The sequence below is a fragment of the Melozone crissalis genome, unplaced genomic scaffold, assembly GCF_028551555.1.
Source record: "Melozone crissalis strain CALT ecotype California unplaced genomic scaffold, PUWL_Pcris_2 ptg000013l_1, whole genome shotgun sequence".
NCBI lineage: Eukaryota > Metazoa > Chordata > Aves > Passeriformes > Passerellidae > Melozone > Melozone crissalis.
The window spans coordinates 34,863,773-34,888,354 of record NW_026535791.1 but is presented as its reverse complement, the minus strand read 5'-3'; the positions used below and the strand labels follow the sequence as shown (position 1 = coordinate 34,888,354).

Sequence of the window (24,582 nt, the reverse complement as noted above, 5' to 3'; positions counted from 1 at the left end):
AAGATAAAAGGAAAGTTAACTCTCTTTCGTAAGACTGAGGTTTAATGACCTTTGAGTCATGTCAAAAAATAGTTTAGTTTTTTTAAAGGGAAAGATGCTGATCTGTGATTTACATCAAATGCCAGCTGGAGATTTAAGTGCTTTAAGGTCATCAGACTTTTTACAAGTGTAAATTTGGTAGCAGTTGATTGATGAGAGTTATACCTTATCATTTAATCAAACTGAGAAATGGCTGATTTGTGAATTGTTAAACCGCACTTATTTAATTTTTTATATAAAAATTGTTACCACTGAATTAATTATATTAAAATTAATTTTAATGTTGCAAAGGTCTGTAGAGTGATTAATTTGGATGCCAAAATATGTAAGTATACATTTAATTAAAACTACATCTGGGAATGATGACTTTGTGATTGTATGTTTCTATTAACTGGTTTATAATTCATAAAAACATAATACTACACCAACTTTGTTGGCTTATATTGTGTACATGTGTTATATATTCAGGAGCAAATGAGACAAAAGAAGAGGAAGAGGAGGAGGAGGAAAGTGATGTCCAAGGATTTCTCTTTGGCAAATTAAAGTGAGTTGATATAAGTTATAATTAAACTTTTACATTTGTTTCTGAACCCTCAACCAGTTGAGTTTTTTAAATAGAATAACTGATATTTATGTTGGAAAGTATTGTATTTGGTGGAAATTAATTTTTTTTATGTCTTATGAACATAAAGTGCAAGCTTATTTATTCTGTTAATTTAAATGTATTGCTTTTCGTTTTCTAATTTCTATACAGTGAACTTTTAAAATTAAAAATATCTGCCTGGGTAACACTAACAAAAACTTAGAACATTGTGATTTCCCATTTGTTAGGTAATTAGAATCAAAATGTTGGTTTTCAAAATGCAAGTGTAGCACAAGGAATCCAAACACATGAGCTGTATCTCCATAAGGTGTTTTTAAGAAGGATAGTAATAGATTTCATAGAGTTAAGGACTGATACTTGTAGGAAGATGGGCTTATGATAGATACCATCTCATTCTGGAGTTTGTGAGTTTGTATTCTCTTCCCTCAGGAACTCTTATCTCCAAGCTGCAGTCTGTTAAATGAAATTGAATGTTACCCTACTGAGCACTCCTTCCAGTCCTCAGCTGGATTCATTTTGTGGTATCAGTCATGCAAAGTGCTTCCCTTTTCCTGTAACAGATCCATGTCGTGGACCATAAATTTTTTTCTTCAGCAAAATACCTCAAGGTTGTGGGTCTTCTCCAGATGTCATTCTCTTATTATTTAAAACAAAAAGTAAACTTGTTTGTAAATATTGTCACTAAACTGTAAATGTCAGCGTTCAGAGCTGCTAATTCTGTCTAAATTCTTGAGAGCCCATCCCCTCCCTTCCTGTCTTTTTGTTCTCAAACATATTGAGGTAGAAGTGCACTCAGATCCTGAGGCTTCCCTGTTGTTTCACCTATATGTTTGAGATTCTGCACAGCAGGTAATACCAAATGCTTATGCCATATCTTTATCTGAGCTTTTTTTTCCTTCTTGTGTTTTGCTAGGTTTAGCTCTTGATTTTCCACTGTGACTGATTTGTGAAGCTGTCAGATAATTCTATCTTCTTGACATTGTTTCTAGATTCATTGGGGTTTTTTTCTCTTCTCCTTTTCATACAGGAGGTGAAATAGATGTTTCAGTAGTCTGTAAATTGTCTCTGTTACAGCCATGTCAAAAGTTTTACTTTTCTCAGCTGTGAAATAGCTATGAATGCAAACAGAAGACATAAAATGTTTAGAAATTTAATGGAGAATTTTTTCAAGCATATCTTACAGCAGGCTCTGAAATATTTGTCCTCACAACTTCTTTACCTACCTATTATGTTCTCAAAACAAATAGCTAAGCTTTTGTGTACCGTGTTCTTTAGCTCTGACAGATGATTTGTGTGCTCAGTAGATTGATTTTGTCAGTGCTGTCAGTTTTTAAAACATATTCTCAACTTTGTATTGCCTATACCTCTTGTAGTTAATGCCACAAAGGGTGCATTCAGTTACAGTCAATATATAGTACAGTTAAGGTACAGGTAGTTATACATCATCCTATAGCAAGCTAAATAAACAGTTACCTGGATGGCATGTTAATACTGTCCCATCTTTGACTTCATTTATTCCATCTAAATTTATGTGGCAGGTTTTGAGACACATCACTGCAAAATAGGTGAACTCCTGGTATTCAGTAAGAATTTCCTTACAGAGAGAGTTGTCAAGCATTGGGACAGGCTGGCCAGGAAAGTGGTTGAGTTGCCATGCCTGGGTGGATGTGGCACTTAGGGACATAGTTTAGTGGTGGACTTGACAGTGCTGCCCTAATGGTTGGACTTAAGGACCTTTGTTGCTGGGCTTGCAAGGGTTCCTCAGGGGTGAAGAGATAGATGAGAATCTTGCCTCCATGATCAGAAGGCTGGATTTATTAATTTATTATATATATTACATTAAGACTATACTAAAAGGAATAGAGAGAAAAATTCAGAAGCTGCTAAGCTAAGAATAGAAAAGGAGGGAATAAACAAAGGAGCTCTCTCTGATGATGTCCCAGAGGGAGCTTGGTCTTTGATTGGCCCTTAATTGTAAACATGGAACATGGGCCAATCACAGGTGCACCTGTTGCATTTCACAGCAGCAGATAACCATTGTTTGCATTCTTTCTCTGGGGCCTCAGCTTCCCAGAAGAGGGAAAAATCCTAAAGAAAGGATTTTTCACAAAAGATGTCTGTGACAGACCTTAGAGTTCCTTTCTGACCTAAATGATTCTATGATTCTCTTTAGCTGGGGTTTAGCCCTCAGAAATCACCTTTTCTCACTCAAAATCTGTATTTTTGTTTCAATAATGAATTAAAGTTCATTCTTGGTTGTTATCCTAAGAACACAACATTAGCTGTGAGCAGTACTGTGGTAAGAGCAGACATTGGTGGATGTAATTGATTCTTTTTTGTAATACAATGTTTTATTGTAGACGGATGCATCCTGATCTGAAAAACAATCTGATGGAGTTTAAAAAACATCTGATTGAAACTACTAACAACATGGAACCACTGAAGGTTTGGGAGATGCAGGGTATGTATTGAATTTTATTTTTAATTAACACAATACTCTATTTAATATTTCTGTTGTTATTTTAATGCATTGACATTATGATAAAAGCTTATTTTAAAAGAAGAGACATAATTTCATAAAAAAACCTTAATACCTCAAGTATTTAAAAGGCAAGTTCTGATACCTTGTATTCCATTCTAGAAATTAAAGGAACATTGAAGTTATTTTATAAGATGGAGAGATATATTACCTGTTTTTCTGCCTAATAGATCATCTCAGGTATTAAAACTTGTTTTAGATACTCTTTTTAGAGGTCAGGCAAAAGATATAGTTTTGACACAACTGCTAGATTAGGATGAAATACATGTTAGGACAGCTTGTTTCCTTTAATTTATATATTTTATCAGTATACTGGAGTTCACGTTGTCTTTTTAAAGTATACTATCAAGTGGAAGAACATGCTTTTGGAAGCTTTCCTGTTGAAGAGGAAAACAAATACATTGATTGCTAAAGCTTATGTGCTGATGACTTGCAGGACACTCAGTAGCTTGAATTAAATATAAATCTCTCATAAAATGTCACAATATTCTAGTTTATGCAAGTAAATTTTCCCTCTTACGGTCTTCAGCTTTAGAGGACAACCTAATCAGTTTGCCTCTATATTAGTGCAGTGAAGGAGACTGAGCAATCATCTGAGCTTGAGTTTCTTTTGGGACCCTGATGTTACAGAGCTTGCTAGCAATGTCCAGTCTGATATTAGCTGTGTGAGATAATTGTAGTTCACGTGCAGTCTCTTATCAGTGAAGTTCAACTGCAGGATTTATCTTTGTCCAAAATTAAAAACTATTGAAAAATATTGCTTTCAAGTTCTCTTGAGAAATCTACTTTGGAAAAAAAATTGGAAAAGAAAATAATGATTTGGACTGTTTTTCTTTTTGTATGTGATTGAATGCCACTTGGCTGATATTAAAGCTGAAGCAGCCATGAAACTTCAGTCCCTTTAATGTCTGCCTTCAAAAGGCAGTACAACGTCTCTGTTTAGTGGTAGTCTTTTCTGTGGTGTTATGGCTGCATATATAAAAAAGGAAAGTGGTGCTGCTCCCCAAAGAACCAGTTCTTAGTGTTCAAAGTAGTTAAATGTTGGGATGCTGTTAATTTATGTCAGGAAGACTTGTAGTGGCTTATGGTGCAGGATATTCAGTCTTCAGCCCCCACATTTTTGGTGCAGTGGTTTGATACCCTTACTGCTGACATGACAGGGTGCTTTCTCTAGATCATTCTTAATGACTAATTATAGTGGCTGAATTAATGGCTCAGCTTCTCTCTGATTTCCTTTAATTAGCTTCAAAGTAAAAATCTAGCTAAATTTAAGCAAAACTACTTCAGCTATAGGGCATACTTCTATTTATAAGTGAACCTAAACACCGTTCAAGAGTTGTCTTTCAAGAGCTTTTATATTTTAGGTAAGTAATTAGTAAGTACTTTTTGCTCAAGGTGCCTTACACAGCACTCAGCTGTGTCAGAGTGCTACAAGGGGAGGTCTCTAAGTGACAGCCCTGACCGGAGATAACCAGGGAGGTAAAAAGATGTCAGTTGGCATTAGTGGTATTTGAATGTTTGGATCCTAGCTGTTCAGCATAAAATGGAAATTATTAACAGTTTATGAAGCATTTTAAGTGTATGACCCAAGTTTACAGCTTCCTGATTATCTGCAGTAATAGCAGCAGCTGGGTGTTGTGGCTTCAACAGATCACAACTTATTTGCCTGTTGAAAGGGTCCTGAAACCTACTTTTGATTTCTTTTCTTGGTAAAATTATTAAGAAATAAAAGTTAACATTCCACCTCTCGGTCACCTGTTTTTTCATCCAAGAAGTATTTTATCTGGCTAAACTAGGAATGTCTTATTCACTTTGATTCAGCCTTCCTTTTTTTAAAATTTTATTTTTCTTCCCCCATATTAGATCTTAGTTTTCAAGCAGCTACTCGAATTATGTCTACCCCTGTTTATGATGCCTTAAAGGTAATGAAAGACATTGCTCAGAACTTCCCAATAAGAGCCAGGTATGGTATTAAGCTTTTCTTTTTTTTTTCAAATGCTATCTTTATGTTTGTATTTGACTGTAATGACAGTAATACAGATTTATATCCAAATCCTGCAGTAACATATTCATGTTCAACAGCTTGCTAGATGGATTCCAGGCCATTTCATTGAGTAGAAGATAACTCCAGGGAGAGCTCATGATCAGTCTCTTAAATGTTTGTCTGGTGCAGGAGATGCCATGAGGGCATGCTAATCTTTACTTGAGGCTATGCTAATTATTATTACTTTAGGACATGCTAATCATTTCTTAGTTCTCATGGATTTCACTGGACTGATATTTTCCCGGGTGAAAACTTCTGTTCAATTAGTAGCAGAACTAGTCACAGTGGGAAGAGGCAAAATACCGTTAATAAATTTCATGGGGATCCACACACATTAGTTCTAAGCACAATGTTGCTGTTGAGATTGGGTCCTGGCTGTTGTATGGTAGTGTTCTTACTGGGGAAGATCTGTCTTCCATAACAGATGACTAAATAAAAGTTCAAAAGACTATATTAAATAAATGGACATGTTGTGATTTTAGCTATCTGAATATGAAAAATTATTCTTCTTGTAAGCCAGTAGTGCTGTAATTGAGAAATGCTTTTCTTCATACTTATTAAGTTCTTCATGTAATCCTATCAGCAATATTTGCTTGAATTACTGAATTAAATGTGATGCTAAATAGGGTTCTTAACGCAGCGTGCTTTCACATTTTGCCACTCTTGTTTAATTATCAAAGTATTTCATTGTCACCCCTGATTGTCTGTTGGAGAAAATCTACACCATAATGGAAAAACTACCATTGTAGCATCTTGTGTCAAGGAAGCAAAATGCCTTTTAAAATGCCTGAAGCATAATTATTATGAAATAGTATGGTATAAGTTTGCACTTAGATTAGCAATCAGAAAATTCAGCTTTCCGGTAGGAGATAGTGGAAGCGTACTTAATGTCAAACTTCAAGTCCAGTTCTGTTCTTTAAAGGACAGGAAAAAAGTCATTTTCAAGTGTGCCAGGTGACATTTAAATCATGGATTTTACAAGTCATTAAATCGTTACATTCCACTCCAACTCCTGTTGTGTATTTGTGGCATTAGAGAGCTCAATTCACCTACTCTTCAAGTATTTTCTGGGTAAAAGTATAAGAATACTTTAAAATTGTTAAAAGGGGAATCACTGTTTTTGTCCTACATGACTTATTCTAACTTGCTAATCTAGCATGTTATTTTAACATGAGAGATTACAAATATTTAAAGAATTTAAATTTAGTAGGCCTACATTGGCAACTTGAAGGGGCATTGTGTAAAAATAGAGCACAGACTAAATTTCATTAATAGTCTAATCATGCTTAACCTGATGAATTAAAATACTAGTTTGGAAAAAAAAAACAAAACTAGAATAAACAGGAAGTGAAGAGATATTGCTTAGTCACTTTAGATAAATAGCCAATCATTATAATAATAGTATTTTTAACTGTGTAATTTTCAGACAGTTTTTATATGAAAACAACCATTTTTTTACACAGAATTTGGTTCAAGAAGGCTGTATGCAAATTTTAGAACTGTAGTAATGAAAATAAAATACTGCATCTTTCTTAAAAACAGGGTTCTTTAGACCTTAAAAATAATTAATATACCATTCCTCTGGAATTTTCTTTCATTTTCTAATTTACCACCTGTATTTTTGTGTCTCAGTATTTCCAGTTGAAAAGGTTAGTCTGAGGTAGATTTTACAAAATGTCATCAGATGTAGACAGTGTACCAGCTGATATATGTCATGGCAACATTTTGATAATTCATTTTATAAGGTATTTTTCATCTTTGATTTGTTATATACTTGTCCTATTATTGCATTCTTAAAGAGCATATAATTAGGTATTAAAATGTTCTGTTGCTTGCTGTTTATTAATCATTCACAAATGTTAACATATGACCCTGTGAAAGGTTCCCTTTTATCCCCTCAACCTTTGATTCTATATGGCTACATGTTCTTCCAGGTAAGAATAAAGATGCATAAAATTATAGAGACTATTTTGACCTTAAGGTGATTCAAGAACATTCCTACATCATGTAGAAAGATAAATTGTGTCCATTTACTTTCAGCCACTGAAGTGTTTTCTCTTTAGTTAGTCTTTCAATTGACAATTACAAAAACATAAGTAAAAATTTTGTGAAGCTCTGAACAAATTGAACAAAAGAGGGAACTCAAAATGAACAGATGTTTTTCACAGGTGTGCTTGTTAGCTCAGGTTGGTAGGGTGTCCTTTTCAAGGGTCAACCATCACACTTTCTCCATAAAATTATGCTAAAATCCTGCAATGTCAGCTGCCATGCATGAACAAGGAACTGTTCAATGATGCCTTGCATTGCTTTCCTATTACTAGAACAACTATCTAAAGCTTACCTTTTGCTGATGGGTATTTTACTTCCTTGGTAATATTGGACCACCTTTATATTTTCCTTTGTCTTTTTTATTATTTTACCATTTATGTTTTATTTTTCTGCCCAACTCCTCACAGTAGGAGCCATTTGGATATATACAGGTTGTCCTTTTTATCTGTGCATTTTTATCAACCGAGTGTGCTTCTGACAGCTGCAGGCCCTACTATTTTTGTTGAGTTCAGCATGATAAAATTCAGGTTTTCAAAGTATTTTTTGAAATTTTTTACTTCAGAACTCTCCAATATCAAGCTTGGAAATGATATTGTTTGCTCCTACAGTATGTCTCTTTGGTGGTCTGGAAAGCTTGAATAGTTATTTAAAATAAACTGATTTTATGTCTTATTTTCTGACATATTGTGAGAAATGTGGAGTATACTGGCAAAATCTATTCTAAATCAGTTTCTTTAGGGGGGGATGAGAATTTATATTATTAAATGCTTTATTTTCCACAAGTTTGAAACTGGCTTAGCAGGGTCATTCTCAGTTTGCTTAGTTAACTTTCAGGTTTAAGATGATTCCAGTTTTTCTTGAAGCCCTGGACAAATTTGCTAAAACATGTGTAGTCCTGTTTTGAAAAAAAAATGTTCATATAGGCAACTAGAACATTTATTTTGGCATTTGTCAGGACAGTCAGATTTAGTTAATATGGTTTAGGTTTTTTTAAAACATGGAGAGATTAATTTGCCTCTGAAGGTGTTTTATGATAAGCCTGATAATTATAAAATTCACAAACAATACAGCGTGGCAGGGGAGGATAAAATAGTCTTCCAGAGCATTCATCAAAGGTAAAAAAGACAAATCAATGTGTTACCTTCAAAAGATGGAATGACTGAGGTAGCTAAAACTTTTTCTGTCTGTGAATGCTTAACATTTTTAAGGGTCTCTATCTGCATATCTTTTTTTTCTAAGTCTCAGCTAGTTTTAAAGTGGTCATTGTTTGCATGCTTTCCTTGCCTTTGTCCAGACAAAACCATGGCCCTCCATGCAGTAAAGTTGAGTACCATGGAGACAGTAATATTAACTTAAAATATGCAAATATGGTATGTATTCAGGTAATAAATTAGATGACCAAACAACTTACTTTTTCATAGTATACATCCAGAAAAACAAGCCATGAGGAAAGATTAAGAGTGGTAAAAAATACATTGATGATATTACTGCAAAAAAAAAGAAAACTAGCCTGAATCTGAAACGTGGGTTTACTACAGTAAAGCAGACCTATATTTGTCTTAAAAATTCAGTATTTATGATACTGCATTACTCTTCTTTTTAAGACTTAATTACAGCATTCTTCAGTTACAGTGCATTGGATGTTCAATTAAAATACCAATTTCATGTAAAATAATGCTCTTTTAAAAATACGGTGGTTGAGTGATACAAATATTTTATTTTAACAGATCATTGACAAGAGTACCTGTAGACAAGAAAATGCAAAATGAAATAGAAGCAAATCAGAAGGTTTGTTTTTATTTCTTCCAATGGACATTTGCACTACTATTGTATTGCTGCTTTTGGAGATTTTTTACTGTAGCAACTTTCATGGTTTCTGTTAAAGAAAAAGAGCTAATTGTTCTAAAAATCTGTTGTAAGACAGGTAACATTTAAATATGTAATTCAAGTATTTCACTTTCTGCTATTCGTGAAACATTCTCCATTCTCTCTTTTGGTTTTACAGAATTAGGCAAGGCCAAACAATTTTCATGGAGTGTTGAGTCACAGATTGTGTGCTGGGAAAGCAAAATAGGTATCAGTTACTTTTTCTATGGCTTTGGTGTTGAATCTAAGCCTGCTTATATTACGGTCAGCAAATGCAAACTTTAGGATTTCCACACTCCCAGAATCACACATGCAGTTATTCTGCAAGGTGTTTTGAACATCATCTGTGGCAGATGGTGGTTTTGTTTTCATCCTTGATTCACTGCATCTTTTTGTGCCTTGTACCGTGTGAGGAGTCCCTGTTGCTGTGATTTTGACTGATCTGAGATTTTTTCTGAGATGCCACTTAATATTTGTTGAATTTGTTATGTCTGTCTCTGTTCAGTTTGGTTTTTTTCTTTCTAGTTTAGTGTTGCAGTTAAATGTTAGGCACAATTCTTGTAGGACTGGGCATGTGAAATGACATCAATGACTGGTCAAAGGAAATGATTGGGAGAAGTAACTTAAAATTTGGATCTGAAACAAATTACAATGGATATGTGTGGTTGGTCAGCTGAATCGCTCCTATGATTCCATTGATGTATTAACTACATTAGGAGGATTTTATGCACCTATCACACTAAGTTTTAATTTCATTTGAGGTCACATCCTTCCTGTAGTCTAAAGGCCTTTAGACAGCTAAAAGCTAAAATTTGTCGAATTAAAGTAAAGAAACTTCCTGAACACTGCTGCTTGAGCACAATAAATTGTCATGTGCATTCTTGAACTGCAGTACATCCATCTAGCAGCAGGAGAGATATGATCCCATGCTGTGTGTAACTGGATGATTCCCTCTCAAGATAATGAAAGTTGAATAGGAAATGCAATGGGAGGAAATAAAGTTATTAAAAGTGAAAGACATGTGATGATTTAGGTGTAATGAGTTGATACCTAAGCAAGAAATAGACAAAGAACTGCTATAGATTAAAAAAAAAAAAAAATCTCATTAAACTGAACTCACAACTTGCAATGCAGTAATTTGGTGAAGTTTATCAAGAAAATATTACATGAATATTATCAGCCTTAAATTCTAGTGTTGGATGCCTGAATACTCCTTCCATCAGCGTTTTTATGACAAAGTCAATGCACTTCTAGACAATCAAATATCTAGCATCAAAATTGTATTAAGAACTTTACCTCTGATTTATGGATATCTCTAAGTGTCTGAAGGGAGGGTGTCCAGGAGATGGAGCCAGGCTCTTCTCTGTGGTGCTGAGCAATAGGACAAGAGGCAAAAAGTGATGAGTGGGCAAGTTCCACCTGAACATGAGGCAGAAGTTCTTTACTTTGTGAATGACTGAGCACTGGAACAGACTGCCCAGAGAGGTTGTGGAGTATCCCTCACTGGAGATATTCAGGAATGCATATCTGGACACTATCCTGTGCAGTGTGCTTTAGGATGACCTTGTTTTGAGAGAGAGATGGGACCAGATGACACACTGTGATCCCTTCCAACTTGACCATTGTGCAGTTCAGCTCAGTTCTTTTCCTATTTGCATTTCCTACTTACATTTAACTGTGTGAAAGTAACCACACTGCTTTACAGAAATGATGCTATTTTCAATGTTCTCTTATTTTTGCTCTCGTTTGTCCAGTTACAGGTTTTATATCAGGAGTGATATATTGAGCCTGAGTTGCTTGCTGTAGGCATGCTTTTCTTAAAGTACAGTTTTTGTTCACACTTACTTTGCTTAGCAAGTGAGAGCTAAATTGGGGAAAAAATTACGTCTTTCTCTTGTGTATTTTTTGTCTTTTCTATTTCTCTGTTGGGAATTAAGGCAAATCTGGAAATCTGACTGCTCCTTCTGTCATGAGTTGGAATACAATGCTGCTGTTGCTCCTGTCACTTACCTTGCTACAGACTGAATGGTGTTGTGCCTCAGAGCTCTCTGTAGGAAAATGATAATACATGCTTGTTCTGGTTTAAGGCCTGGCAAAGCCAAGGCCCCCATAAATATACCTTTTACCTGATATCTGCTGTGAGATGTGGCCAGGAAATAAGCAAAGCAGGCTCCAACTTAAACATAAAGAGAAGTTTATTAACTAAACTACACACACAATTACTAAACTACACACACAATTACTAACCTACACACACACAGGGAAAAAAACAAGGAGAATGAGAACTACACAGAAACACTTCCTTATCCTCCTCCCACCAAATTCCCAAACACATTTACATTTCCCAAAAAATTATCCACACTCGGTCTGGCACCACCCTTTGGAAAAAAAAATCAAATCTTCAGCTCATAAGGGATAGACGGAGTCCTTCCTTGTGCCACGGACTTCTTGTCACAATCAGCAATCCGCCCGGTATCTTGCTACCTCGTGACATCTCCTTTCCATGCCGAGGTGCTCTCACCACCTGGCATGGGATGGGGCAGGGGCCTGCCTTCAGGGCCTTTTAAGAATGCCTCGTCTCGTTCCAAGCAGAGTACAGTCACAATCCTGGGACCTCTGTCCCCCCCATGTCTTCTATACCCCCTGGGGCCGAGGGGTCTCAAAACCAAACTCTCTTGACGCCGAGCCTCCGCTTCCCCCTGCAATACAGCCTCTGCCTCACCAGGAAACAGTCCATGGAAATACAACAAAAAAGAGTCCAGCAAAAACTGCCACTCCATCTTCCTCCATTCCTTCAACATCTCTCTTCTCCCTTTGCCAGACCCTCCTTACTGGCCTAATTTTCTTCCTTCATCTTCCACTCCTGTCCCTTTCCCAGGAAAGGCAATGTTCTGCGAAGCCTTCATTCCCCAAAGGGTTAAAAGGTCTCCCAGGCGGCCGGACTGCCCGCTGCCCCCCCCTTTCTCCTCCCAGCCGTGCTGCCTGCCGGCACATGATATCAAGTTTCAAGATATACAGTTCGAGCACGGGCTGCATTCTCTGGGGGGGGGAATAAACTGGTCGCTCAAGGGTCTGCCACCCTTCCTCCGAACCCGGGCCTACCGTAGATGGCCCACGTGGCTCTCCCCTCCCCCAGCCCAGCCAGAAACTGGGCCGGGGGAGAGACTTCTTCACGCCGGAAATCCCAAGAGGGCTCCGAAGGCCAAGAGCCCTGCTTTTAACCCCTTGAGTTCGTAGTCTCAAGAGGCGGATCCAAATGTCCCACTGGTCAAACTAAGTGCCCATCTTAAATTCCAATTACCCATTGGTAATCACAGCAAAACAAAATATCCCAGATGTCCCATTTCCGGTCAAACCACGACAATGCTTTACTCCCTAAATACCACCTTCCTCTTGTATTTGTTTGTTGTGGATCTTTTCTTCTTTGCCAAGCAAAGATTCTGTCCCTTTCTCATCTGTGTTCTTTCCATAGTCCCTTTGTTATATGAGATTTTAAGTTTCTAGTCTGTTTTTCCTAATTCCCTGAAACAATTCAACTACAGGTTTTTCAGAATTGAGAGATATTAAGTAATTGAGAAAGCTGGTTTCAAGTGGAGGGACACATGTAAGGTTTCCCTTTGCTGAATGGATATGTAGAAATAATTTAGAAACTTACAAGCTGTATTTCTGTATGTGTGTATTTTCACTTTCTGTTGGCAAACACTGGGTATGTCCTTTTGTCTGCCTTGTATAGGTAGGTTGTTTTCATTTGTATCTGTACATCAGAAGTGTGTTAAATAGCACTCATAAAATATGCGGTCATTATTTTTTCCAACACTCAGATAAAAAAAGAAATTGTGTGGAAGAGATTTGATGTGTCTGTTTCACAGAATTGCTTAAGTGTGTTTATATATGTTAGTGTAGACATATACCTAAATAAGTAAGCAGTACTTTTTACTTTTTAGCATTTCCATGAAACACTTGGAATTCAACCTGGAGAAGCACGTTTATTTCTAAATGGCCTTAATATTGACCTGGATTTTCAAGATCCCTTTAGGTAAGATGTACATTTTGTTTGAAGGTCACAGTCTTACTGATAATACTGGGGAGTTATGCTTATGGTCCTAATCTCACCTGTTGCATTTTGGGGCAAGGAAGCATTCCGGTAGGAGGAATACTGATTTACAGTGGTTTTGCTTTAAGTATGGACATTTTATAAGTAGTTGAGAATAGCCTTTTCTCTTGGAATATGTTTTCTTATTTGCCTATAATTTTACAACTCACCATGTCAAATTAGTTTGGAAATGAAAGGAATCTAACATGTGCTTCTAAAAAGCTGTGGAAAGCACTTTATAAAAAAGTAAGTAATGCTTTCATATCCCTGTTACTTAACAATCAGGAACATACAGACATGGAGGCAGTCACAAAGTCTTTCCATCTTGCTGCTGTGGAGTACTTCAGGGGTTTTTTATTCCCAAATGTGAACTTTCAGATTGCAGCAGATGTTCCAGAGTCCCATTGGGTGTTCTGGGAGGTTTTAGGGTGTGGCTCTGTGTTTGATCTGAGTTCTGCCATGATACAGGCTTAGAGTTCACCTGTGTCTCCATCACTTGTTGTTTGCTTCTCTGCTCACTTGTAAAGCTGCTTCTTAGGGTACCCCAGTCTGGATTTCTGCCTCAGGCAGGACAGTGCAGTAAGAAAGCTTTCACTCTGCTGTCCTGTCACTTCTTACTAAGGATGGATAAAATTGCTTTGTATAAAATAGATCTAAGTGAATTAAAGAATTGTATAATCTCTTGTAAATATGTTTTGAAATAAGTTAGAGGCATAGTGTTATTAACTGATGTTAATAACACTATGCCTCTAACTTATTTCAAAACATAGAAGGCTGTGGGAGAATATAAAGAGAAAACATTCCTAAGACTATTAACATGAAGATTGTTTTTAGTTCTAAAAAGAATTTTTATGTCATGACAAGAGATCTTCGTAGACATTATGTACTTTATCTTTCTGGAAAAGCATTTTAGAGACTCTTAAACTGGAAGGAAAAGTGATGCATGGCCTTCATGAACTTGGAATCAAAGGGGAGACCCTGAGTAAATTTATGAGGCTGCATGTACATCCAACAGATAATAACTATGCACTAGATATTCGTCACTCTTCAATAATAGTAAGTAACTAAAGTTATTTATTTAGAGATTACAGCTTTGATAATTTTCTGTGTATGAAACAGTTTTTCTTTTTTTTACTGCAGTTGAAATACTCTTCAATTAGCAGTTTAAAATGTTTTCAAGGGTAATATTCCTTCAATACTTTTATGAGTAATTTGCACTAGATTTTACCTTATTAAAATATGAAGATATAGTGTGTTTAAAAGAAAAGAAAAATATATTTAGAGTAGTTGCACACTCCAAACTATACAATTTGTCTTTTATATCAATTAATGTAGCTACATAATACTACATAATATGTCATTATGCAAGTAAATTTTGGGCCGCTTAATATATTTATTTCTAGCTGTCCAATGACTCTGATTTTTACCCTTCTTCAAAATTTACACAGGTTTCATTACAGGGGTTATCCACCAGGAGAAAATGCACAAACCATAACCACTACAGCACTAAAATACTACTTTCTTGCACCTGAAGGAGCCACATTTCACTCTTCTGTTTGCCCCAGCTTGCACAGAAGGGACTAGAACAGATCAGCCACATGTTAACTGGCTATTTTGATCTATCTAAAGTTCTGTTGCTGCACTCTGAAGATAAATACTTACATGGATTACAAGATGGTTTTGCTGTGTTACACACATCTGTGTGATACATTGTTATGATGCTTGGAATGTGAAAGTAATTTCACTGTTGAAAAACAATGGTTTTGTTCACATCCTTTTACACAGTACTAATGGTCCTTTCTCCTTTTCCATCCAGTATTAGTTTTTTTGTGTACTGCAGATAAAAACAGTTTGATTTAAAAGAAAAAATGAAGATAAAATTTAGAATCTATTTCCTGTTATTATTTAACAAAAGAAAGGGAGACATTTTGTAGTGTTATTGTGCCCACTTATTTCTCTCAGTGTTCTATGCATGTTTTCTAAATGGCAGCTTTTTTTGTTTTAGTGGATTAATAATATAGAACAAGATGACATCTATAGCACATGGCCTGAAAGCTATCAGAAACTGCTAAAACCCTCATTTCCTGGATATTTACATGAGATTAGACGAAATTTATATAATTTGGTAAGTTTGGAGAACTTTGGGGGTTTTTTGCATACTGTAAATGTTAATATGTGGGCAGACAATTTATTAAAAAATACACATTTTAGATTTATTGTTAAGTTTTCTATGTGGATCTGCTAGGATTAGTGAATACTGCTTTATCTAGTGAGTCATATGTGGTTGTTAGTTTGATTTGCTGATGGATTTGGGCACAGTTTTGTGAATAGTTTTCATATTCCTTTCCATGCTACGCATAGAAAATTCACTCCTATCAAAGCATGAGGGAAGGTAACAATAGCTGTCCATGCTTTAGAGATGTTAAACTGAGGTACAAAGATATTTAAGTTATAAAGCATACTAGCTATTTTCTTGTAGCTTAATTTTTCCTCTGTGAATAGGATTCTGTATCATTTAGTAAGCTAGGGAAGCAGCTATTGCTGATTTCAATGAAAATTACAAAAGGAAATCTTACGAACCATAGAATCATAAAATGGTTTGGGATTGAAAGTTATCTAGTCCAGCTCTCCTGCAATGACCAGGGACCAAAACTTCACCCAGCCTGTTCTTTAGCAATTTAAATGATGGTCCATCCACAGCTTCTCTGAGCAACCAGTTCAAACCAGCAAGTTTGTTGTCTCACCATCCTCATTTCTTCATATTCAGTTGAAATCTGCCCTCTTCTAGTTTAAAACTGCTGCCTCTTGTTTTATCACTACAGTGTCTCTACTACTGGTAAAAAGAGCCATCTCTTTCTTGTAAATCTCCCTGTACTCATAGGAGAGGTGCTCCAGATTCTGATTGTTTTTGTGGCCTTCTTTGGATCCACTTGATGCCCATATCTTTCCATGGTGTCTCACCATGGCACAGGGACAGAATCCCCTCCCTGGCCATGCTGCCCACACTGCTTTAGATGCAGCCCAGGACATGTTTGGCTTTCTGGGCTGTGAGTGCACACTGCCAGCTCAAGTCCAACCTCTCATCCACCAGCAACTCCTAAGTCCTTCTTGGCAGGGCTGTCCTTGATCTGTTCATCCCTCAGCCTGTGTTGATAAACTGGAGTTGCCCCAGCCTAGATGCAGCACTTTGTACTTGGCGTTGTTGAAACTTGTGAGGTTCCCATGGATGCGCTTCTCGAGCCTGTCCAGGTCCCTCTGAATGGCTTCCAGTCCTTCACATGTGTCAGCTGCACCACTCAGCCTGCTGTCCTCTGCAAAGCTTCCCCCTGATGTAGCTGCCTGAAGTGATGCAAAGTTTGTGTGTAAAAAGACAATGAAAATACCAGCAATAGGTGATTAAAAAGTGTATGTTTATAATTAAGTGTAACATGTGTTTAATATGAAAGTAGATCACATTACATATTCAGGGTTAAATATAAGAGTTGTGCTGTAGAAATCTGTAACACACCATTTCATTATGAAGGGGAGTGTTCAAAATTTTTCAAGTTACTCTGCTTCATTTCAGCTACTCTAGCAAATTTGATGAATTGTGAGGGGAGTCTGCAGTGCAAAGTTGAATAAATGAGGTACAGATGTGCAGTTAAAGCTACATAAGGATAATTTGCCTATGCAGACACATCCCAGTTTTAAATTCTGTGCATGCCTGAAAGACCTGAGTTTATACTCCAAGCTACACTAAGTGAAAGAGTGAATACAAAGATAGGTGAGACAGGAAGGAAGAAGTCTTCCCAAAAGCTCAATTTTTTGCTTGAAGTTTGCAGCCAAAATATTGTTGATTTATTTTTGTTTGGTTTTCACAACAGAAGAGAGTTTGTTAAAAGATGTAACAGAAAAATCAGCATTATATCTTTCTAAAATAAATATGGAGTTTATTAATAAATACAATGCAATGGCACAGAGTCTTTCAAAGAAGAAAAATTGGATCACTTCGTTTGAAGTTCACTGAATGGTTAAATCCTATTTTCACTGTTTGGTCCAAATTTCTTAATTCTGATATTATTTTCATTTATAGTCTTAATGTTTTCTTACAATGAATGCTCTAAAAAAATTGAAAACAGCTGGGACGTACAGCTCCTTTGGAAATTAATGTTCTTGTCTTAGATTTTATGTCTGAAGAAAAAATAAAACCAGATATCAAGAATAAATATTGGATACCTGATATGTTTTCTCTTCTTAGGTACTTTTTGTTGATCCTATCCAAGAAGATACTGGTGATTATATGAAGCTGGCAGAATTATTCTGTCATCATGATATACCACTTAGGTAAGGAAAACTGAAAGTCTTGAGGAAAAATATTTAAAAAAGGATTCTTCCTTTTTCCTTCTTAATTTTCTATTCCGCTGGATGAGGATGTGAATATGAGTTAAATCCAATGCAACAACATTCTAGTAAGGCACACTGGTTACCCATTTGTGTCAAGCTTACTCAGGTATTAAGTATTCTTAAGCAAATAGATTGCAAGGTAAAACGTACCTGAGTGTGTGTAAATGAACTGCAAAAGTCTGATAAAAATTTATATTGTCAAATAGTCCCACTGGGTGCCCTTGAGAAGTTGCATTCTAATAAAAATATTTGTTATGTAAAGCATGCTTTCAGGGAATTTTTAAAATTCACTTCTTTCAATTGTGGTTGCCTTATCTAATGTTGTTTCAATATACACTCTTAAAGACCAAAGTGAGATTATCCTCATGGAATTTTGAATTTCTGAAAGTGAACATCATTTGAGAGAGAGAGAGACACTTCTGAGGAAGAGTCTGGTTGATCTGAAATACCTAGTTGTAAAAAAAAAAAAAAAAAAAAAAAAAAAGAATTGGTCTCAGAAATGGCTGTTTATTTCCACAGTTTATAAAAGGATATCCAAAGTTCAGCAAGATGAATTGCATGTTAAATATTTAAAATCCTCCTGTGAAATGGCTTTTTGTGTCCTCAAGAAATTACAGGTGTTTCATTTTACTTTAAAATTTTACTAGTTCTGATCTTTTTTTGTAGTTGCTTTTCTTAATTTTTTACCATTCAATTACAAAAGCATAATGAAAGACAGATTGCAGTGTTTGTGTGTCTTCACAGAAGGATTTGGATTGGAAGGGACCATAAGTGTAGTATAAGGTTTGGGTTTGAAGGGACCATAGTATGGCCTGGTCTCATCCTGGCTTTTTACATGAAAGCAGTATCAATGCACCACCTCCAGTAGTCCTTTTCCCTCCCAAGCCTCATATTCCTTTGGGTTTTCTTTCATTGAATGGAAATGTAGGGGTTAGTAGTAGGTGTGTTTAAAACCGATGTGAGTGGAAAATGAACAGCAGTGTCAGGGTGATGGAAAGCCCAGAAGGTTAAATGTCACAGACATCTTTTCATAAAAATCCTTTCTTTAGGATTTGTCCTTTCTGGGAAGCTGAGGCCCCAGAAAGAGAATGTAAACAATAATTATCTGCTGCTGTGGAATGCAACAGGTGCATCTGTGATTGGTCTTCTGTGAGTGTTTGGATTTGCTGACCACTCACAGGAGAGTTGTTCTTGCTTTCTGCCTGGACACAGAACTTTGTTGATTCATTCCTATTCTATTCTTAGCTTAGCAGCTTCTGAACTTTTCTCTCTATTCCTATTAGTATAGTCTTAATGTAATATATATCATAAAATAATAAATCCAGCCTTCTGATCATGAAGGCAAGATTCTGGTCTGTCTCTTCACCCCTGAGGAACCCTTGCAAAGCCCTGCAACAGTTAAAGGGTTGAGAGAAGGGCTGGTAGGAACAGTACACACTGATGATGGGACATCAGTACCCCAGCACTGTCTTCATGAATCCACTCAAGATATCCCTGTCAGGAAAAATAAAAGACAATGAATGCCCAGACTAAAACAAAGACTTAAGCCATTAAGAGATGATGGCAGGAATGTAAAGAATCAAAACCACCTTACAGGTAAAGAGAGAAGGTACTGTGATTAAACTCTGTTGACTCACAGAAATCTCAATTATTGTCAGCTGTAAAAGGTATATGTAAAGTCAGTACATAGCTGGTAACCTAAGCATACTGTAGAGCTGATGAAAGATGCATGGCTGGGATCCTGTGTCACCACACAGTCATGGGAACACCACCCAGGTACAGGGTTTTTATCTCTATGTGCTGGGCAGATCACTTGAATGCAAACATTTTGTTCTTCTGTGTTTTTGTTAGAATTTGTGTGAAGCAGATATTGTGTTAAAATGTATGATCTCTTTTTATTTTTTTTTTATAGAATTGGAATAGTTTTTATTTTAAGTACAAAAGAAGAAATTGATGGAAATGAAGATGCTGGAGTAGCTCTTTGGAGAAGTTTTAATTACATTGCAGAGGAATCTGACACCTTTCAGGCCTTTATGTCGATAATTAATGTTAGTTCTTTGATAAGAAATCATCTATTTACTTCTGGTTTATAATTTATTAGTAGTTAGGGTCTTGCTACCTTGTGATAACATGAGATGTCTGCATTTACTTTATGCAGAAATTAAGCATTAAAAGCATGTATAGCATTAACAGTCTATAGAATTATTTGCAGAAATACTTTCCTCTTGCATCAACCAATTTGCTCTTGTAATTTTGCCTATCAACAGGTTTTCTTCAATAATATAAAAAAGTAGGTGCATGCCTTTCAGCTGTTATTATTATGAAAAATTATTCTGTATTATTGTTAATGTAATGGGCCTGTCTTTGTGTTCTGTGTCTTTTGTAGTACAGGGATTTTAATGTCACTTTGGCAGTCCTGTAAGATTTGAAAAACCCTTTCTTATTGTCTAGTGTAGGAAGTGAAACAATAAGATAATTTCTATTCTTTGCTCATGCTTGAGCTGTCCATGGGTGCAGAAAGCATAGAAGTATTCCAGGCTTGCACCTTAGTGAGGCAGATTAACTTTGTGAGAGAATGCAGATTCTTATAAGACAGGAATTTCAGAGATGGGAGGTGATTGGAGGAGAAATCATGTGAGCCATCTATGTGAAGGCTCTGTGGGTAAAGGTTAGAGAATATGGTATTTATACATAACAACTTTTCTTCCATTTGTTTTCTGGTTTTATGTTTAGTGCCTAGAAAATGTCATGGTGTCATGGACAAACTTAGAGAGCTTAACATTGAAGGAATTGAAGTAACTAGGAATACCTTGGAAGAGAAACCAGCAAATGTTAGGGAGCTGACATGCATGTGTAACAATTATCCGGGACTGGATCAAAAACTATAAATTACACTGTGCTTTTTAAAATGTTGTATTCCTCTCTTTACTTTGTTTCATAATATAAGAAGGGGGGATGATAAATATAATTGAAAGTTAACAAAAATAGAAGCAATAATATAAAGTTTGAGCTATTCAGAGCTATAGAGGAAAACATTGTTCCTCATTTGAAGACAAATGAATAATTTTCACTTCAAATTTTTATTCTATGTATAATGAAAGTAATAAAATACTATTCTATGAAATTAAATAACATTGGTAAGGAAAAATTATCACTTTGGAAAAATGATCACTGACTAGTTTAGGCTTGGATTAATATGGATTCACGTAACTATCCATGTTAGTTTATTGAGAGAATTTATATTACCTCTCCAATTAGTAGAGGGAAATAACCTTTCACATGTAGCTCACATAGGTGTGTTTCTTTGGCTACTTCAGATTTAGACTAAAGGTGTAATAATACATCAATCAGGACAGTGCTCTAATAAAAAAATTGTGCATATGTGCAATAGTGTTAATTAGTAAAGCAGTATAAAAACTGCAGTACAGCAATAAAAGCAGTATGAAATTATACCAGTATAAAATTTGCTGGCATACTATAAAAATATTATCCTTATTTATTGTTTGTTTATTTTTATTAATTTTATCGAGTTGTTTGACAACTTACTACATTTTGTAATTTCTTTGGGTTATAATTCTTGCAGATGTACCATGAAGTGAAAGATGGGAATGTTCTGACAGTGGATGATGTGAAACATGTTCTTAGGAGTGAGTACCCCCGTGCTGATGTTCAGAGTATCCTGGCTGTTCGTTCTGAGTACGATGAAGGGAGGAAGGTACGTTGAGAGCTGTGCTCAGTAAGAAGTACTGCAGTGTGTACAACTCAATGCATTTACTAAGTTGAAGGATTGCTAAATATTAAAGCAAGTAAATACAGCACCTTTGAGTAAAATTTGTCTTCAGCCACCATTCAGTCATTAATGGAAATGTTGTAAAGGTTACTGCATTACTACTCCTACTATGAAAGTTTACTCTTACCTGCTGCTTTCAGGAGCCACAAGTATTTTTCTAGTAGGCATGTCAAAGGGTGTCTCTTGAATTCTGCTTTCTTCTCAAATAAAGCTTGACTTAGAAACATAAAAACCTTTTGACTTTTTTTAGGGTTCTTTCTTTGGTAAAAGCATCTTCTACTGTCTCAGGGTTCTTCTCTGATGTTATTTGCTTCATTTTTATTTTTATTTAAAATAAAAGAACAAGCTAGAATGTTAAGCAAAATGAAAAACAATTTCTCAGCAAGATGTTAAAGCAAAAGTTCACAACAAAGTATATGGATCTATAATTTCCTTTGTCATTCTGTTTGACAAATGAGTTCCATCTGTCCCATAAGGTTTCCAATCACCTTGTTTTGTCCCTGCCACTGATGACAAGGTGTGGCAGTGAAGCGTGCTTGGAGATTAGAGCTCATCCTCTCTTGATACTAGTTTCATTTTTTTACTACAGTCAGCCACAGTCTGTTTAATCCTGTGATATTTCTGATCTGATCAGGCAGGAGCAACCTTTTACAGGAAGAGTGGCCTGGGCCCGCTGCCTCAGGTGCTGTTTAATGGCGTGCCCTTTTCCAGAGAGGAGATGGATGCGGCAGAGCTGGAGACCCTCATTCTTCAGAGGATTTTTGACGCCACCAGCTTCTTCCAGCGGGCAGTGTTCATGGTATGCTTCACATTTCTGAACGAGGGCAGGGTGGAGCATTTGACAGTGAATTGTTTCAGTCATGTTTATATATTATGGTTTTTTATAATGAGATGGCTTGAAATTAGTAATATCGCACCTGCAATTACATCGTTACCGTCATTTGTGGTCGTGGTTTTGAAAGAGTATATTGAAATTATTCAAGGCTGAAGGATCAGCTAAACATGAATTCTATGTAATTCATTATATAGATTTTTTCCCCCAGAAACTGAGGATGTACTGCAGTTGTTCATTGAAAAATGTATATCTGATATTTTGAAATACTATCTGTGTGACATTTATATGGTTTTGACCTGACATTGTCCATAACTTGATGTATATAAGCTCAGCTGAAAGATGGTACAAATACTTGGTCTTTGTTTGTCTTGAAAATCTGTCTTAAAAATTCAAGTTTTACATTTTTCTACTACTCCAGGGTTTGTTAGATGATAATGTAAATGCAGTGGATTTTCTTATGGATCAGAACAATGTAGTTTCCCGTATAAACCCCAGTATTCTTGGAGCAGAAAGAAGATACATACATTTCAGATCCACTCCTGGTAACTCCTTTTCTTGGATATTGTTATGATTTGTGGGTTGTTTTTTTTTTGGTTTGTTCTCATATTTTAAAGTCTAATACTTTGTGTCTTACATTATGCAGTTCCATTTCATGTGGAAGACTTCTCTACTTTCTCCTTTTTGGACTCACAAGATAAAAGTGCTGTAATTTCTGATAATATGAAGTATTTAACGAAAAAAGGTAAATAATTTTATGTATAGGGTATCTATCTGTCTATATATGGCTATTACAAATTGTTGAAATTTACCAGTAAAATATCCCAAGTAAGTCAATATTCCAAGGATTCCATGTAAATTAAATATTTCTCAATATCCCAGTATCTTCTTTCAGGAAGCAGAGCATATCTGACTATTATAAACCTAAATTATAATTAACAGGGTAGTTAGTTTTTGTGGCTTTGAAATGGGATGGATGTTGTGGCTAGTTGCTTTTGTTTTACAAACATGAAGTTAGAAACCTTTATAAGACATTTGCGACTTTGAAGATAGACTCAGCTTCCATACAAATGGTTTTACTTGAAGATATTAAAGTCAGTTTGGTTTTCAAGTGACTCTTAGTTGCAGCATTGTCAAGGGCAGAATGTATAGAGTTTGTATGTTTATATCAAAATTAGGTATTTCTGAATTTAAGGAATAATTTATTATGTTTCTAATTTATTAAGTATCTCCTTGCTTTTCCTCTAGTTAGATGGTTTAATTTTGCTGAGCGAGCCTTTGTCTTTCTACAGAAAAAAATAGAATTTATATTCTGATGAATTATGACTCATTGATACATTTTGTCTTTGTTAAAACTCATCCTGTACATGTTTTTGTACAGCATTTCAAACGCTTTCTTATATAAAATATTTTCATTGCATATGCAAGTACTTTTCCTTGAGTGAGAAGATATTACCACAATGGGGTCATAATTCTGCATGGAATTTCACAATAGTCTCATTTTACAATAGTGTGTGCCTTATGAAACAGCTGCTCATTTACATCAGTCCTTCAAAGGACACAAAAACCCTGTTAATAAAGTGCTTTCTTTCAGTGCTTTTTATGTGGTATTTACAGAATTTTATTTAATTCATTATCAGAAAGAAATGCCAAGCACTTAAATTTCTTTAAAATAAATTTATTTGACTCTTATTTGATTCTGTGTCTACAACCATAGGGACATCCCAGTGAGCTGTCAAATCAATGGCTTTCAATGTGGGCTTATTTCTAAGATTGAGATCTCTTGTGTAAAACCTATAACCTTTAAGCTGGAATCTGCATTTCAAATCTCTCTCCCCAATGTGTTTCTCTAGACCACAGCAACATTGAATATTAACCTTTTCCTAACATCTCACCAGAACCCTGGAAAATTTCTGTCCCTGTGCATTGTTTTAGGGGTTGTATGGTAGACCTGAGTAGACTGATATTCTTCATATTCTTCTACAGATAATTTTGCAGAATTTTTCACCTACCATTGCTCTTTTATGACAAGTAAAGAACAGGAAACCATAGAGCTAGAAAGCAGAAATTATCTGTGTACACTTACAGAGTAGTTTACGTTCCTTGAACTGAATTTAGTATATTCCCATTTGTGTCCTGAAATGATAAGTTTTCTCCTGCCTTTAGCTGAAGGACTTTCCCTTTGCTGCCAGGGAAAGTGACTGGCCTAGTTTATGTGGTCCTGTAACTACTTAATTCTTTTCCTTCTTGGCTGTATATGATCAGCCTTTGTCAAATGTTCACAAGTAACCTCTGGTAAAGCAGGTTTTATTAATTGGAACTTATTATTTAAGGCTCTCTTGT

General features: G+C 35.7%; 1 protein-coding gene across 1 annotated transcript in view; it reads left to right on the top strand.

Annotated features, from left to right (window-relative positions):
• Window positions 1–24,582, top strand: part of UGGT2 (UDP-glucose glycoprotein glucosyltransferase 2) — a 78,134-nt gene that overhangs the window by 18,256 nt on the left and 35,296 nt on the right. The window contains exons 7-19 of the mRNA XM_054272091.1: window positions 508–583; window positions 3,004–3,104; window positions 5,046–5,145; window positions 9,003–9,063; window positions 13,086–13,177; window positions 14,140–14,290; window positions 15,240–15,359; window positions 17,472–17,557; window positions 19,530–19,665; window positions 21,201–21,332; window positions 22,042–22,206; window positions 22,661–22,784; window positions 22,886–22,984. Coding sequence (XP_054128066.1) covers window positions 508–583; window positions 3,004–3,104; window positions 5,046–5,145; window positions 9,003–9,063; window positions 13,086–13,177; window positions 14,140–14,290; window positions 15,240–15,359; window positions 17,472–17,557; window positions 19,530–19,665; window positions 21,201–21,332; window positions 22,042–22,206; window positions 22,661–22,784; window positions 22,886–22,984 — 1,443 coding nt within the window. The remainder of the gene's footprint in view (window positions 1–507; window positions 584–3,003; window positions 3,105–5,045; window positions 5,146–9,002; window positions 9,064–13,085; window positions 13,178–14,139; window positions 14,291–15,239; window positions 15,360–17,471; window positions 17,558–19,529; window positions 19,666–21,200; window positions 21,333–22,041; window positions 22,207–22,660; window positions 22,785–22,885; window positions 22,985–24,582) is intronic.